Raw genomic sequence first — 17,118 nt, 5'->3', positions numbered from 1 at the left:
TTAACTTCTTTTAGAAACACGATTTCAGCCTCTTAGACCAACAGAGCGAATCATGTATCACATTTTACAGTGGCTGGTTTATTTTGCAAAATGTACCAATTGCCACATTAAAAATGAAAGCAATAAGGATTGGATTGGCAGGCTGAGTTTACAGGAAATTTTATGGGAAAAACAGAGAGCAGAAACATAAAGGAATCAGCCAAGTAAACAGATACTAACAAAGGGAACTCTTGGGGGAAAATTTCATGCGTTTTTGTTCTATCTGCTCTAATCCTGTCCATCAAACAAGAATGCTATTTCATCCTTCCCAGCAAGTTCCAATAATGCCACTCAAATCAAAGAGTCATTTAGAACAGAAATGTATTGGGAAGATCAGAGTCAGCACACTGTCTTGATCCCCTAATTTTGGTATTCTGAAATAGTCTCTTCCCAAGTCCAAACATAAACTGGATGAATTTACAGGAAACCTTTGCTTAAACCATGACAAGAAAGGCTGTTATTGCATTCGAGGCTTAGAGGCATCATATCTAAAGAAATGCACAGAGCCAGACTCCAAAGAGCTGCAGAATGAATTTCCCAATCTCTTCACTTTTTCTTAGTTCCTGCCACGTGTCCCTTATTTTAAAAACACTTTTGGAGTTCCTGTTGTGGCTCAGCGGTTAACGAATCCAACTAGGAACCATGAGGTTGTGGGTTTGATCCCTGGCCTTGCTCAGTGGGTTAAGGATCTGGCGTTGCCATGAGCTGTGGTGTAGGTTGCAGACACGGCTAAGATCCCGCGTTACTGTGGCTGTGGTGAAGGCTGGCGGCTATAGCTCTGATTAGACCCCTAGCCTGGGAACCTCCATATGCAGAGGGAGTGGCCCTGGAAAAGGCAAAAAGACAAAACAAACAAACAAAAACAAAAAAAAGACACTTTCACATGGCCATCAGAGAAAAAAATGTATATATATATATAGGAAAAAAAATGTATATATATATATATGAAAAAAAATGGATGAATATCCAAATAAATACTTCAGGCATAGGCGTCCTGTCATTGAGGAACAGGAAAGAGAAAAATGGAGAGCATTTTGGGGCCATAATAAAAGAGCTAAGGTAATTCTAAATATGTGACTTTAATTTTTGTATCTGGTAACGTATGCCTCATGCCTTGCAAATGCAATTCTAGAAAACTGGAGATGAATTCTTTAACAAACCATTTTTCTGGGCAGTATGCTCCAAGAGATTTCTTTGCCAAAATTCACATAGTGAATTCATATGTGTATGACAACTGTTCCTCTACTACTTTGTCCTAAACTAAAAGGGATTTTGCTTCCAGGGTGGGTCGGTAGGGCATTTGGCAGGATCTAGAGATATTTTTGGTTGTCACAGCTAGGCCAGAGGGCCGTTAATGTCATTTAGAGGTCAGGGATACTACCAAACGCAGGACAGCTCCCACCCTGAAAATTGTCTGGTCCAAAATGTCACTAGTGTTGAGCTTGAGAAACCGTCCTTGTGAATGTGAATTAGTTGTGTCTGGGTTTCCCATGAACAAGATCCTAAATACCAAAAGGGCTAACAAAGCACGATCTCTCTGTAGAACTCTAAGCCAGTCTCCAGAAAAACAAGTAATATCTTTAAGGAATGCAAAGCGTTAACTTTTTTTTTGGCATTTAAAGCAAGTAGGATCCCGAAGTCTAGATAATACGAGTCTAGGTCACTAATAGGACATTATTTTGCCTGCAGGAAAGTCATCTTCAGGGGATTTGGCTGTCAGTAGTAATATGGTAAAATCTTATTTCTCTGACCATAAAAATAACATGAATATATCAATAACCCCAGGGTAGAATGTTTTTTACTACAGAAAACCACACGCAATCCTATTTACACACTGAAATAAACAGCACTGCCTTGTCTTTCACGTCCAAAGGCAATTTTCCTGGAGTCACAATCATGAATACGATCCTCAGGGCAACACTCTAGCACAAGATTAATAAGTCATTGGTCATTTTTATTGTAATACCAACGTATCCTTCACATTAGATTCCTTTCCTCATGTAATAAGGTTTCTGTATCATTTAATATCAAATTCCCATATAAAACAGCTGGCAAACCAAGGCTATAGAAAACATTTCTTCTCCCATCTCTCCCAAGAATATATTTTACTCAACTAAAACAATCCAAGAAGCTTTTACACAGCAGCCCCCAGTGAAAGGGGCACAGGAAAGATGAGCTTTTGACTATGGGGTGGAATTATTTCCCACCTCCCACACTTATATTTGAAAGTGATGGGATTTCATGTTGGAGTGTTAAAAAAGCAATAGAGCAACTGCAATAATACATTATAGAGTTATGCCAGTTAGCTCTGAGAGAAGAATGGGCATTTTTATTCTCCCAAGTTAGCCTATTGTAAAAAGTACCAAGTGTTTTATTTTTCCATTGAGATCCAGAAACTTCTTCACTGTAACTTTCAAAGTGTTAAATAAAAGTGACATTGAGCTAATTTTTTTTTAAAGTGATCATTTGGGTATATTCAAGCAGATGACAGAACTGACATTTTCGACTGCCTATATGTAAACATCTCAGATACACTATGGTCTATGTCTACAAATGTCTATCAAGCTAAACTTGAGAATATGTATTTCAGTTTGAGGTTGCTGTATTTGTGTTGAGGTTATGGGGTTCAGAACATGTAACTATTTACACAGTTGAGCTACCAGCTACCCTTGACCACATATTTACATTTGATACTCAGAAACCCCTGTGGTTGAGTGCAGTTATGGGATTTCCCAGGATTGTAAAACATGTTCTTTAAAAATTTTTTAATTAAAATATAGTTCATTTACAATGTGTTAATTTCTGCAGTACAGCAAAGTGACTCAATTATATATATAATATACATATGTGTGTGTATACATATAACACACACACACACATATATATTCATATTCTTTTCCATTATGTTTTATCACTGGATATTGAACCTAGTTCCCTGTGCTATACAGTAGGACCTTATTGTTTACCCATCCTATATATGCTTTTGCTAACCTCAAACTCCCAAATCCTTCCCTCCCCACCCCACTCCTCCTTGGTAACCACATAGCATTGCCATATGATCCAGCAATCCCACTTCTGGGCATATACCTAAACTATCATTCAAAAAGATAAAAATATATTCTTTAGCTATGACCTGGCACATCTCCAAAAGGACAAACTCATGTCACTGTTCCATCAGGAAGCCTTCTGAATCCCCCATTAGACTGTAACTGTTTTTCCTTTGTGGTACTATAGCATTGCTTTTATTTGTCTTTGTGAAAAGAATATAAACATGTAAACAGTAAAAAATAAGTCTCCTTATTACTCCTACTTCACAGTACTCTACTGGCCCTCCCCAGAGGATAGCTGTCACCATGCCTTATGAATGCTTTCAGAAAAATTTTATACATATAAAAGTAGTACATATATAAATCTCACAGTACTCTGTGCTTCTTTCACAATACTATTTTCCTTGTATCTAGAATTTGTGTGCACATCTATTATTCCTGATGGGATGGGAATTCAAATTTGCATCACTAAAATGATTTTAAACAGTTCAATAGATAAATATTCAAAAGAAAAAAAAGTTTGTTGAACTGAGTCAGCATTAAGCAATGTTTGACAATATTAACTAGATTGGATATATTTGCTCTACACAAAATGGGACCAGTTCCTTCCCTATAGGAATAAGTATTTATTTCTCAGATAGGTTACTGCTTTCTGAGTTAGGTTTGCCTACTAGGTTGAATACAACAGTGTAATGAGGGAGTAAATACTTTATTCTGGACCTTGATGTTAGATTTCTTTATACACTGAGTAAATTTTCTAAATCAGCTTCTATACCTCTAGGAGGCACATGCTGATGTTAACTCAAGGAATAGTATGTTGAGATAATATTTGCTATTATTTTGACATCTTAGCATGTGTAGAAATGATTATCCTACTATTTCTTATTATTTAAATGTCACTATGTAAAGCAATAAAAACAAAGACGACCAAAACATTTAAAAAACCACCTATATGAAGAAGTACCCAATGAATAAGATTAGCTACAATTTATCTATTCCTTCCATTACATTATATAAAGTTTCTATGTTCTTGTCACCAACAACATAATGGACAGTCTAAGACTTCCAAAATTTATTTCGTATCTCAGGGCATGAGAAACTCAAGTGCAGTTTGGCTACTTTGGGTGAAACTAGATATTGTATTGAGGAGAATCAGATTAAAGTGTTACATGGGGACTTTGCGGCTTGATGCCAGGAAAGGGAATGGTTTCTCTAATGCCACCTTGCTGGAGCCAAGCAGATATCATCAGTCACATTTTCTATTTCTGATCTGGCATTCACAGTACTAAGCTAAGCAATCTGTTAAGATGAATAAGACAGGGAACCTGCCTTCAGAGTTAATAGTCCATCAGGGAGATAAATATGATGCCAATAGCTACATGATGAAAAGACTGTCAGTGTATCATGGTAACATGAAATACAGGGCAGCAATAGTGTCAGTATTGACAATGAAGATTATATGGTGCCCTACAGGGGTCCTTTAATCCTTACAGTCTTATGAAAAGATACTGTTACTACTGTCTCCCTTTCACAGAGGAGGAAACTAAAGCAGAAACAACTTGCCCATGTGTGGTAAATGACAGAATTTGGATGCACACCTGAGCAGGCTAGTTCTGGAGTCTGCACTCCTACCACTTAAACTGTTTAACTTCTAACAAATTGTGTAATTATCTCTACCTGGGATGATTTGATAGTGTTCTTTAAATGAGAGTAGTGGAAGGAAGGGAGGAAGGGTAGGAGGGAGGTGCGGGAAGAATGGATGAAAGAAAGGAATACCACCATTTCTTTCCAGGCAGAGAGAATTCCATGGGTAACACGACACAGATCTTAAAGGAGCATGGGATGGTCTGAAAATAAAAGAAGCTTCAGTTCCATCACAGGAACCAAATCTTGGAGTTATTCTTGTACACTTTCTTGGAAATCTGAGCTTTGTCCTATAGTTAGTGAAGCCCATGTAATACTTTAAACCAGGTAGGTAGATGATCACTGATTACCTTTTGCTTTTTTAAAAGCAATGTGACAGTGGTTTAGAGGACAGATATATTAGGGTCAGGTAAAAACTTGGTACAGGTAGGGAATGGAAATTGAATGAAATCAACCAGTGGCAGAGAGTCAGAGCTGAGTTGAAGACGTAGTTCAAAGATAGATGAAATAAGTACTAAATCACCAATTTTATCTTTAAGGACACTATAGGAGAGAAAGCCTAGAAAACTGGAGCTTATGGTCTAAATGGCTTTAGGGTAAATTTTTTTTAAGGAACAAGTAATTTGATATTTGTTTTTCACTTGAATTTATTTGGTTTGTATTATGAAGGACTGATGATTATGATGATTTTAGTTTGAGACAAAGCTATCCAGGAGCAACAACTAAGCACCATTAGAAATTTGAGTGATAGTTCCCTGCATCTAGTTATGAACTTAAAGTGTGGATGTAGGAGTCTTCAGTTCCTAAACACAAGAGGAGTGGATAAGATCAATATGAGAGATGAAGTGAGGGAGTGAGAAAAGATGAAACTGAGAAAGATTAGTAAAAGTGGGCAGAAGAGGAGGAATTTGTAGAGACCAAGAGAGCAGTGCGAGGGGAGAGCAAAGGGGGTCAGCAAAGGATGGAATCATGAAATCCAGAAAACAAGACCTTTATCAAAATGTAAATGGTAACAACAATGAAAAGCCCAATGAGGCAAGGTTTCAAATAGTCTAAGGACTAAGAAAGTGTCAGTTACAACTGACAAATTTGGAGGTCACTGGGGACACATCCTCAAGGAAAATCCCAGCCAAGTCAGAGACCAGAATCTATACTTTAATAGGGTTAATTAGAGACCATACAGGAAGACAGTGTGAATAGAAAACTGGAGGTGTTTTAAGAGAATGCTAAAATAGTGTGGTCACTAGAAATGGTCTCAGTGGCAGAAAAGAACTGTTCTGCTTCTATCCTCTTTACAGGTGTGAGAGACCTGAGGGTTTTACAGGTTGAAAGGAATATTCAGTAGACAAGACAGTATTAAAGAGAGGGACTGATGGATGGCATAAAGTTCTTTATCTGATGAGAGAGGATAACATTGAGGAGATAATTCACCCTCAGCATCTTTGCTATGAGTGGTTTCATGAGGGAAATATTCATTGTTGTAAATGTCTAAGTGGGCAGTGGGAGAGGATGAAGCACTTTTGCATCTGTTCAAACAGTTCAAAGGATACAATGTTCAAGTGTTCATATAAGGTCCAAATAAAGACCTTATATGAACAGCACCACAGAGAGGGTGATGGGAGTTGGACCTGCAGTCAATCTATATGGTGGAGACAGGCACCTGGGGAGGGAAAAATAGTCTCTGTGTACCAGGTGGTTCTTACTGCTTCTAACATGGCATTGCTCAAAGTTCACTTTGGGCTACTCAGATTAGAGACTAAAATGCCAATTTTTTTTCTCTTTAGGTATGTAATGAATCCAGATGAAAACTTGGAAAATTGTGCCTTTGAGAAAAAATTCAGAATTTAAATCCTGCATTGGAGTGATGACTAAAGCAAAGCATTCTCTCACTCACTACAATCCACATTGAACTCCAGTCCAGACTGAGGTCATTGCTGCACTTCCAATTCATCATGATTCAGAGCCTTGGGCAAGAAGATTTCATATATATATATATATATATATATATATATGAATGTATTCGTATATATATATATGAATGCATCTAATAGATTCACTCATGTACCTGTGTGCAACCTACATGCATTCATATATACTTACATGCGCCTATACACAAACATTAACAGTTGTTGAAGCTAGCTAATGAACACATAGGTATTCAATTATTACTTCTATTTTCCAATATATAAATAAATTTCTAATGAAAATTACATGTATCTTTATATATATTAGACTCTAAAACCATGTACCATTAATTTACAAGTATAGAATACTTGGTATTTAGTAATATGTTTAATAGATGTCATTACCTTACATTATAATATCTGTTTTCTGTCCCTGTCCCTGAGCATATAATGCCTTATTTTATACCTTTTGTGTTAACTATTTTATTTTCCCAACTGTACAATTCTGGAGAACTTTACTCTCCATGTCTTTATTTCTTCTGACCATTGAGTTGAAAGTTCCTCCTTGGAAATAAGAGAAGGCTTATTGGATAAATGAAAGGATATCCTTAAGTTTCATAAGAAGTTTTAATCAACACAAGGCAAAGGACTCCTATACTAGGCTACTACCCATGTTTACTTTTTTACGGAAAGGTAGATGATGAGTTTCTTGAGGGCAAAGCCTTTATTTCACATTCACATTTTTAAACTTACACAGCATATCACTGTGCTTGGCAGACTCATTGGATATTTATTGAATGACTAAATGAACATCTGAATGAATAACTATAATAATAAGAGGGATATAAATGCTTTCAGCAGCCCAAAGATGCAACCAACCAAATAGAAAATGGAGTTTAATTCCTTCTATCCTGTCTGGTTAATCTTCAATGAGACCTTCATTCTCACTGATTCTTTAATGAGACTAGAAGACAGAAAACTGAAAGCCACGGAGATATCCAAGATAAAAGACTGTGAAAATAAGAATAGCAATTATTCTTTGGTTGGCTGGTCAATTGCAGGACAGTCAAAACAAAGAAAAGAGATGGGAAATTAAGAAGAAAAGTTCAACCAAAGACTATTCAGATTCACAGGATTTTAGAGAGGCCGGATCATGCAGATTGTCTGATTTTTCAGAGCAGAGTTTTAGCCTTTGTGACTTGTTCTAAATGAGACCCTTCTGGGTGCATATTAAAATGAAGAATAAAAACTTAATCACCAAATTACTAAACTGACTCTGTCTGTTACCCTTCCCCTGACCAGAATGCAAGAGTAGAATCATTATTAATGTTGAAATAAACGTGGGCACACACAGAAATTACTGAAATCTAAACACCAGAATTACTAGCAGAAGCAATACCCTTCTGCTAGAGACACACAGACACTTCTCCCAGACTAGTCTACCTGTGCACTCTTCACATCCTACGGCTTATTCTTTCTCAGATGAGAGAGGGAGAGAGAGAGACTTAATGTGGGCAGAAGCATCGTGGGACATGGGGGATGGTGTGATATCAGAGCCACTCATGGGAAGCAAAAAATCCAAGAATGGTAAAGCTTTGGTTTAAATTTTTGTTTAAAGGTTTAAAGCAAAAAGACAGACTGAAACATTTTCCTTCAGTACTGACTTCAGAGTTCAAAGATAGCATAGCAATTAAAATAGAGAAAATGTGGTCTACTTACCCATTCTGAATGGCAGCTGTGGGGTCATAGGTCAGAGCCATGCCAGCCTGTATATGGGGGGGAAGGGAGAAAATGGATCTTAACTTTTTTTTGTGGTGGCATCCAAAGCATCCAGTACACACAAAGACTCTTATCTTTACTTTGTATAATTTACATTTACTTGATCCTCTGCATATGTACTCCCTTCTAGCCAAGACTAGTTTTTCGTTATGAGCACACCAGCATTGACCAGTGAGTCAGGGATTTTATATTGTATATCCAGACAAACCAAATAATAATGCAGCTTGGCTGATTTCCATTTCTAATTCATAAACCACAAACTGTCTAATCTGGTATCTGTATAATTTCTCACTCTGGTCAAAAAGCACCTGTTGCATATCTCATGAAAAAAACAAAAAAGGAAAGAATGAATCCTGAGGTCTGAATAAAAATAAAAGCTACTTAAAATGCATTTGACCTTTCAGAAGAAAATGTTAAGATATACTCATTTTAAAGTAGATCGTATGCCTCCCGGCCATGTAGGTAATATATCACAGAACGTATGTCCAGTATTTTGCTAGTACCTGTCCCACTGAGAGTGTAGAAAGGGAAGGTTGTTTACATGTGATGGAAATTCTAGGACTTGTGGTTAATAAGGAGGTGGCTGGGTTTTGTTTCTAAGAATAAAACCACTACTGAAAAATTACATTTTTTTTTGTAAATTAAAAAAAAGTATAATTGATTTGAAAAATTACATTTCTGTAACTAGCAGTTGTTAGAAACTGAAATAAACATGGTGATTGCTGATTAACAGCCTACCCCTTACTTCATGTACTTCATCACATTTCATCCTCACAAGGACCTGATAAAGCAGGCAGGAGAAATATTTTCTCCATCTTATGGATGAAGATGCAGAAGCTTGGAGAGGTCAAGTGACTGGCTCAAGGTCACACGTATGGAGGCACAACCAGATTCCAACCCAAGTCTCCTGAGGTGGGTGCCCTTCCACAGCCCTGCCATGACATTGATTAGGATTTGAAGGAGCCCTAAGGATCATCTCCAGCAGGTGGTGAATATCCTCTGTGGCCACATTAGCCTACCATCCTTTGTTCTCCAGAGCTGTTAGCCTGGTTATTTCTTGGGAGCAGAAACAGAAATAGAATGAAATTTAAAGCTATCTCTAGGTTATCATTAGGCTGGACATTTTTTTCTTTTAGAAACTTGAAAGTGTATTAGTCCAACGTCAATTTCCTGGCCTGATAGTGTACTATTGATAGGGATAGAATAGGATGATTAAACAGTCAGTTTAAAAATCCCATTAGGGGATTAAAGACAGAAAGGGAATTTTGAGGGACTTTGGGAGACTGTTATAAGCTCATGACCACTCAAGAAAAGAATCCAGTAATTTAGCAACAATCTACCCTACCTTGAAGGAAGACTAGGTGCATCTAAGTGCCAGACACACTCAAGCCACAAACCTAGGTAGTTAAAACCTGAGACAGTAAATATGGGATCTGAATTATGTTACATGAAATCAGGGAGTTAACAGTCCTTGACGAGTAGCATTTCTGCATGTAGCCAAGATAGAAATACAGGTGAAAGGGAAAAAAAATAGGTAAAAGGGGACATTATACTGAAACCTGAGATGAATTACCATATTTTAGTATATGTCACCACTCTTTTGCTAATATACATATGATTTAAATAGTGCCATGACAGTCCTGGTTATACTATAAAGGATCAAAGGAGGAACTAATGATGTAAGCCTTGACATCCACCCCCAAATTAGAAAGAAGATGGTAGTCTTCTCCCCTCCTCACTTTTTCTTTGATGATAAAAATGTAGCCCTCTTTGTTCTCAGGGCTGTTCTCCCTTGCCCTTCCACTTGTATCTCTCACAAGGTCCTATGCTAATAAATTCACTATTCTCATGCCACTTTCCTGAATTCTTTCTGTGACAAGACAAAAGAATCTGAGCTTCAGTAAGTCCTGATACCAGGTGAGCTGAGCAGTTTTAATTAAAAGACAGTGGGTTCAAGTCTCAGCCCGTGGGTTTGAGTACCAACCTGAGTTTTGGCTGGGTTTGAGTCCCAATGTAGAAGGAATAAAGTTTAACTATTATTACATAAAATGTAATCACTGGGAGAGATGGGGTGTAGGGTAAACCTGACCTCCCTCTATGTTGCTTTTGCAATTTCCTGTGAATATACAATTATTTCAAAATAATAAGAAAAGAACAGCTTTGAGGACTTTTGTAGAGGATAAGAAAAACCATAAATCTTTAAAAAAAAAAAAAAACTTTTGTGTTTGAGTTTTTTCCAGTGTGGTTGGTTTTCCTGAAAAATGCTCATTGAATGCCTCAGATTTAATACATAACTAAAATGAAAATTCTGAAGCTTTCTAAGATAGGGTCCGAAGTCCAGTATGGTCTGCTATGTTGAAGCTTACATGCATTATTTTCCCTAAACAATAATTTAAAGATTATTAACATTGGTATGAGGGACATAAGTGTAGAGCCATCTCTAAATGCAACTGGCATACAGGGAGTATACATAATTGAAATGAAGGTTATAAACAAGTTAAGATAGAGGTGCACAAAGAACAGAGGCTTGATGATAACTGCATGTCACTCATGTTAAAGAAATATAATCTGAAAATGTGATGAGCTGGGGGCCTGGAAAATGAGAAGAGAAAAAAAGAGCAGAAATGAGACATTATGTTTTCTTGGGAGAAGCAAAGGTTTACTATCAAAGCACAAAGATGCTAAGTCCAAATTCTTCCCTGGGTGGAGCCTCTGCCATGTGATGAGCGGGAGGCTGGCCTTTGACTAATATTTCCCAGAAGTGACCAGTACAGGGTGGAACTGAGACTCCGTGGTTCTGGGTCCTGGAGAGGGCAGTTGGAAAAGCTGGCCATCAGGGATGAGATTTCCCTCTTAGAAATATTAAGCTTCTCTCCCCTAACTTATCCAAGATGTCAGAACAAAGAAAGAAAGAAAATAATGGGCTTTGTACTCAATAAAGCTATTATCATATCTTCAGCCTCTTATTCACCCAAATCTTCTAAATCTTAGGGTCTTATAGGAAGCCATATATACTTCTTTTCCTTGAACTTATTTTCCAATGGTGGTCAGAGACTAATGTTATCTAGTCTTTCTCTTTTTTTGGCCACATTCCATAGCATGTGGAAGTTCCCAGGCCAGGAATTGAACCTAAGTCACAGCAGTGACCTGAGCCAGAGCAGTGACAATGCCAGATCTTTACCCTGCTGTGGCACAAGAGAACTCCTAGTCTTTCTTGAATTATAATTGTCTTCAACCTTCCCTTTCTATGCTATGTTTATTTGTTCTGGCTATGTTAGGTGAAGATTTTTTTTTTCCTTTTACATTTGACTTGAATTCCCCATGGATTATAGTTAACCAGTCAGGCCCAGCTAAGGATACAGTAAGTATAAAAAACTTTATCTACCCAACATTGTAAACTAACTATACCTCAATAAAATTTTTAGAAAATCTCTTTTTTGAATAGTATTTGATGATCAGAAAGCCTAAGTTGGCCTCTTCCTCCATCTTAAACCTCCATCCATCAGAAGATGGAAAGAACTAAGTGAAGAGAATATATGTTTTGGACTTGGATTCAAGTCTTAGCTCTGCTGTTTTCACATCATGACCTTGGGCAAGTTATTCACCCTATTTGAGTCTGAATTTCCTTAACTGTTAAATGGTATAATAATACCTACATCATGTTGTTGTTTTGAAATTTAAGAGATAATTACATTTGTAAAACACTCTGGAGTTCCCGTCGTGGCTCAGTGGTTAACAAATCTGACTAGGAACCATCAGATTGTGGGTTTGATCCCTGGCCTCGCTCAGTGGGTTAAGGATCCGGTGTTGCTGTGAGCTGTGGTGTAGGATGCAGATGTGGCTCAGATCCCACGTTGCTATGGCTCTGGGGTAGGGCAACGGCTGCAGCTCCGATTAGACCCCTTGCCTGGGAACCTCCATATGCTGTGGGTGTGGCCCTAAAAAGACAAACACAAATACATTTGTGAAACATTCAGCACAGTACCTGGAGACAAGATACATACCTATGTAAATATTGTCACACATAGCACCACGTGGTAAGTGCCCTGTGAGTGGTACGGATGAGGTGCAAAAAGGAAAGATGAGAGAAGGCACGTGGAGGAGGTTCAGTTGAACAGAGCCTTGAAGATAGGATTTCCACTGATGGAAATGAGAAGCAGAGGCCAACTCAAGCAAAAGGGGTAGCATGGAGAAAGGGATGTGAACCAAAAGGGCACTGGTGGGAGCTGTGGGAAATAAGACTTGGAAGGAAAGGATGAAGGTCTTGATTGCTTGACTCCTCTTGGGAAGCCACTCATCATTTTTTGAGCAGGGAAATCATACCGTCAAAGAGGGGTTGGACAAGAATCAGCATGAGCTCCCTGGAAAACAGAGGGGAAGTCCGGGGTAATGAGTGACCAAAGGAGGCGCTGGGTAACAGAAAGGAGAGAGACTAAGGTGAAGATGGACTCAAGTTTCATCTTCTTCACGAATTTGCCAGGAGCCGGTCCTATCTCTGAGGACCTTTGGCAAGCAGAGACAAGAGGTCTTCATTTGGAATATGGGGTAACAAAGCAAGGCATGGGTTAAATGAAGGGGTGTTTGAACTTAACCTGCTAGCCAAATATCACAGCACAATAACACTAGGCTGCACCTGGTTTTCATTTCATGTGTAACAGATTGTTGAGTTATAATTCTAATGTGGTCTTAATGCAGATTTTGCATTCAATTTCCTTTTGTTTCTTTCCACAAGGTAAAAAAGAAAATCGATTTTGCTGCTCTGTCCAGCCACCTTTCTACTGAGCTAGAACCATGAAATTGTCATTATGTAATTACCAAATTTTATGGCATGTTTACAAATGTCAGAATCACATAAAAAGTAAAATAACTTGGAACAAAACGAAAACGTCACACCGCCTAAGTAGAAAAGTGATGTTTTATCCTGTCACTCTTTTTTGAAAAGGGTTTATTAAATTCAAAAAATTTTCCATTTTTCAAGCTCATGGTATTTGTGGATTAAAGGCATTTGTGATTTATTTAAAACAAAAAGGGTGCATTTTCCAGCAGTGGCTGAGTTTTGGCTTAGTATTTCAGCCTTAATAGGGTATTTCTAGTTCTTCTAGACAGAATCTATGCTCTCAAATCTAAATAGAAACTTTGAATACGGTTTCTGGAGTAATTAGGGTCCATAATTATTTTCAATAAATATAGGGGATTCATTGAGACACATATGTTTGACTTGGGATCTAGATATTTGATATCCATAACTTTAAATGTAGAGGTGATAATTATGGAAATACTGTTTAAAATGCACTTGCTAGGGAGCAGGCATGATCACTTCAGGAAGACCTTCTAGATGGTAATGATTGGCCTTATCTGAGAAGCAAAGCATCACTGACTCTAACAAAGCCACTGAAAAGACAGCTGATGTAATTGTTTCCATTATTTATAAAACTATTTTTACACTATAACACCAATGGGAATCACACAATTTGAGACAGTAAACTGTATAGGAACAGATGCCAACTGTAATTTGTGGAAAAGTCAAATACTGTTTTAGCCTAACACCTCTCCTTTTTTTAAATTTTGCTTTGACACAGGATACATCATACTTGGATGAGTTATAAACAAATAATTATAAAGCTTGACAGTCTTCTAAGATCATATTTATGGCAACATTAATAAATAGGTAGTAAATATTGTATATTTTAATAAACACTATGTTAGCGCAAGATGAGTTCAGGAAACCAAAGAAGAAAAGGGTAATTTAGTTTGGTTTTCTGATATCATTTTTAAAGAGTTTAATTCTTGCAACCAATTTTAATTATTAAAATTTAATTTATGTTAATTTATATTAATGTTAATTTATAACTGAGCTAATTCTGGTTAAAAATTCAATCAATGAAATAAGATGACTTAAAAGATGGTATGTGAAAAGGTCTTAGAATTATAAGGTGTTATAGTTGTTTAGGTACTATAATTGTAGTGAAAACTCATTTAACTTTGTATTTATTTAGCAGTATTTTTCTTTAGAAAATATGTCTCTAGTGAAGAAATTACGATAGAAAATTGTAGGTACGATATATGCCAACAAGTAAATGTCGACAAAAGGAACTTTAAAAATTAAAAAATCTCTGACTAGAAAGAATATTTATTTCAACAATGTTAAATATCAGGATGGTGTTAACAAGTATTTTTTTCCTTTTCATATTTTTCCTGACTCTTTTAGGTTGTATATAAAGTGAATTATTTTATAATGGAAGAAAAAAAATTCAAAGAAGCATGTTATGTCTTCTATTATTTGTTTTAAAATTTGAAGTTTAGGAGGGTAAAAAAGGCATATTATTTGTAAAAGTAATATAGATCAGAAGCCTGATTCTGAAGTAAGCTTGAAAATGTCAGGAGATATTTGGCTTTGCTGGATCAGTAGAATACCAAAGAGCTGGGAAGGAATAGGGACAGCTACAGCCAGAAGAGTCAAGGTAAAAATAGGCAGGGGGCTAAGAATAAAGATTGAAAATCCAGGGTTAACAACACAATGTTTCCACTGATGAAAGCTAGTATACATTTATAAATCCAAAGACCAAAATGGCCAAGAAATTGAGGGTTTCATATGTGATCCCAGATGTGTGGATATCTATGACATTCAGAGGAATCAATAAAAATCAACAGAAAATTACAAAATGATCAATATCCAGTCAAGGCTTTGGGCCACTGGAGGGGCTTTTAACCTTTTTCTGTTACAGGAGGAACTAATTCTAGGAAAAAAAATATGCTCAGGGCAAAATTAAAGGCAGGCTATTGGGGCACTTGCTGAATGGGGGTGTGAGAGCATGAACTCCTGGCCTTCAGGAGAGGTAAGTGGTAGGATTTTACCAGGAGAGGCTCTGGCATGGACGCATGACCAATAAGTGGTCTGTGTCTCCTGGAGGAGGCAGTCAACCATGTAAGGCCAGATGTCTGCTCTCACCTGCTGAGGGATTCTCTCTGGGCTATGTGCAGCCAGTCCCTCCCTAAAATGAAGATGAGGGGAAAATTATACAATGGACAAGGAAATTTCTAAAGCCTACACTAGGGAGGCAAAAATACTGTGTAGTCTTGAGATAAGATAGAAACCCTACTTCACTGTCTTATAAAAGATGCTGACCAACCTATGAACTGGTTCATAGTACATGTCGTGGTTTTCAAAGTTTCAGAACCCCCAGGTCACCTTTATTCTAAATTGTATTTGATTACTTTGCATCATTTTTGGAAAAAATTTTTTTTTCTTTTTATGGCCATTCCTGTGGTACATGGAAGTTCCCAGGCTAGGGGTTGAATCAGAGTTGCAGCTGAGGCCTATGCCACAGCCATGGCAACATCAGATCCAAGTTGCATCTGCAAACTACAGCTTGCAGCAGCTTACAGCAACGCCAAATCCTTAACCCACTGAATGAAGCTGGTGATCAAACCCTCATTTTCACAGACACTATGTCAGGTTCTTAACTTGCTGAACCACAATGGGAACTCCCATTTTTGAAAGATTTTAAAAAGTCTATTTGCTTTACAATGCTGTGTTAATTTACACTGTATAGCAAAGTGACTCTGTTATACACACGCACACACACATATATTTATATATACACATTCTTTTTAATATAATAGAGTTCCCTGTGTTATACAGTAGGATCTTGTTGTTTATTCATTCTTCACATACTAGTTTGCATCAGCTAATACCAAACTTATTCTGATTTGCATCATTTGACAAGGATTTTCTCTTCTTTCAAAACTCCTTTCCCTTGGCTTCTGTGAGCCTCTCCCCTAGTTTTCTTCTGCACTCACAGAGGGCATTTTTTCCTTGGTGTTACTTGCTCAAGGTGCTTTGGAGACACCAGTGCTCAGGACCAGGCATTCCCTCCTCCTTGTTCTTCCTGCACAGCAATGAGAGTCATTTTCTGATTCCCAACTATTATTTATGTCTCAGTGGTGCCCAAAGGTTGGCCTCAAACTTAAGTATCTATACTGAGTTCCAGATGTTTACTGCCAAGTTCAATTAGTAAGTTTATATATGGTCATTATCTTTAAGTTATCATTTCCTATTTAGGTGTTTACTACTATTCTTTGGTGAAAGTATCCTCTCCAGCCTTTGCTTGCACCTTCCTTTCAGTCCACCAGCCATACCAGCATGCTGTGACATTTGCTCTTAGGATAGGCAGATATGACCACATCAGTGGCATCTTGTCACCTCTGAGATAGAACATGGTGTACAGAGCCCTTTGGGAACAAAGTGAGTATGCACCTTCTGACCTCTACAACCTTCTTGGGAGATTCCAGATCCCACTCTTCACCAAAGTCAGACATACACTCGCCTGCCCTAAAGTGTTACACCTGACCCTTTGCTGCTATAGGTTTTAGCTGGGAATTCTCTGCATCACTCTCTGAGGGAAAATTAAAATTCTCTTCTCCCAGCCTCAGACTAGATGTCACAGCCTCTAAAATTAATGAAAATAGGATCAGAGGTATTTTCCCCCAAAATTAATTAGAAAGTTTTACCCATATTGGTTGAGTACAGTAAGAACTGTCATCTTTAAACAATTGATGACAGACTATAATGCAACTCTTTCAATATATTGTATTATAGTCTATTGATAATATACTATACAATTAATAATAGACTATAACATAACTCTTCAAATAAGGGCAAGTTGCTCACACATTGGTACAGTTAGTTACTTTTGATATCAATG

At 37.4% G+C, this 17,118-nt stretch overlaps 1 protein-coding gene across 6 annotated transcripts in view; it reads right to left on the bottom strand.

Moving 5' to 3' along the window:
* Positions 1-17,118, bottom strand: part of RBMS3 (RNA binding motif single stranded interacting protein 3) — a 740,901-nt gene that overhangs the window by 117,880 nt on the left and 605,903 nt on the right. For all 6 annotated transcript variants that reach the window (XM_047769379.1, XM_047769355.1, XM_047769352.1 and 3 more), the window contains one exon: positions 8,354-8,400. In XM_047769379.1, coding sequence (XP_047625335.1) covers positions 8,354-8,400 — 47 coding nt within the window. The remainder of the gene's footprint in view (positions 1-8,353; positions 8,401-17,118) is intronic.

Source organism: Phacochoerus africanus, chromosome 1 (assembly GCF_016906955.1).
Source record: "Phacochoerus africanus isolate WHEZ1 chromosome 1, ROS_Pafr_v1, whole genome shotgun sequence".
Lineage (NCBI taxonomy): Eukaryota > Metazoa > Chordata > Mammalia > Artiodactyla > Suidae > Phacochoerus > Phacochoerus africanus.
Note: the sequence above shows the minus strand (reverse complement) of the source record. Positions and strands in the feature narration are given on the sequence as shown.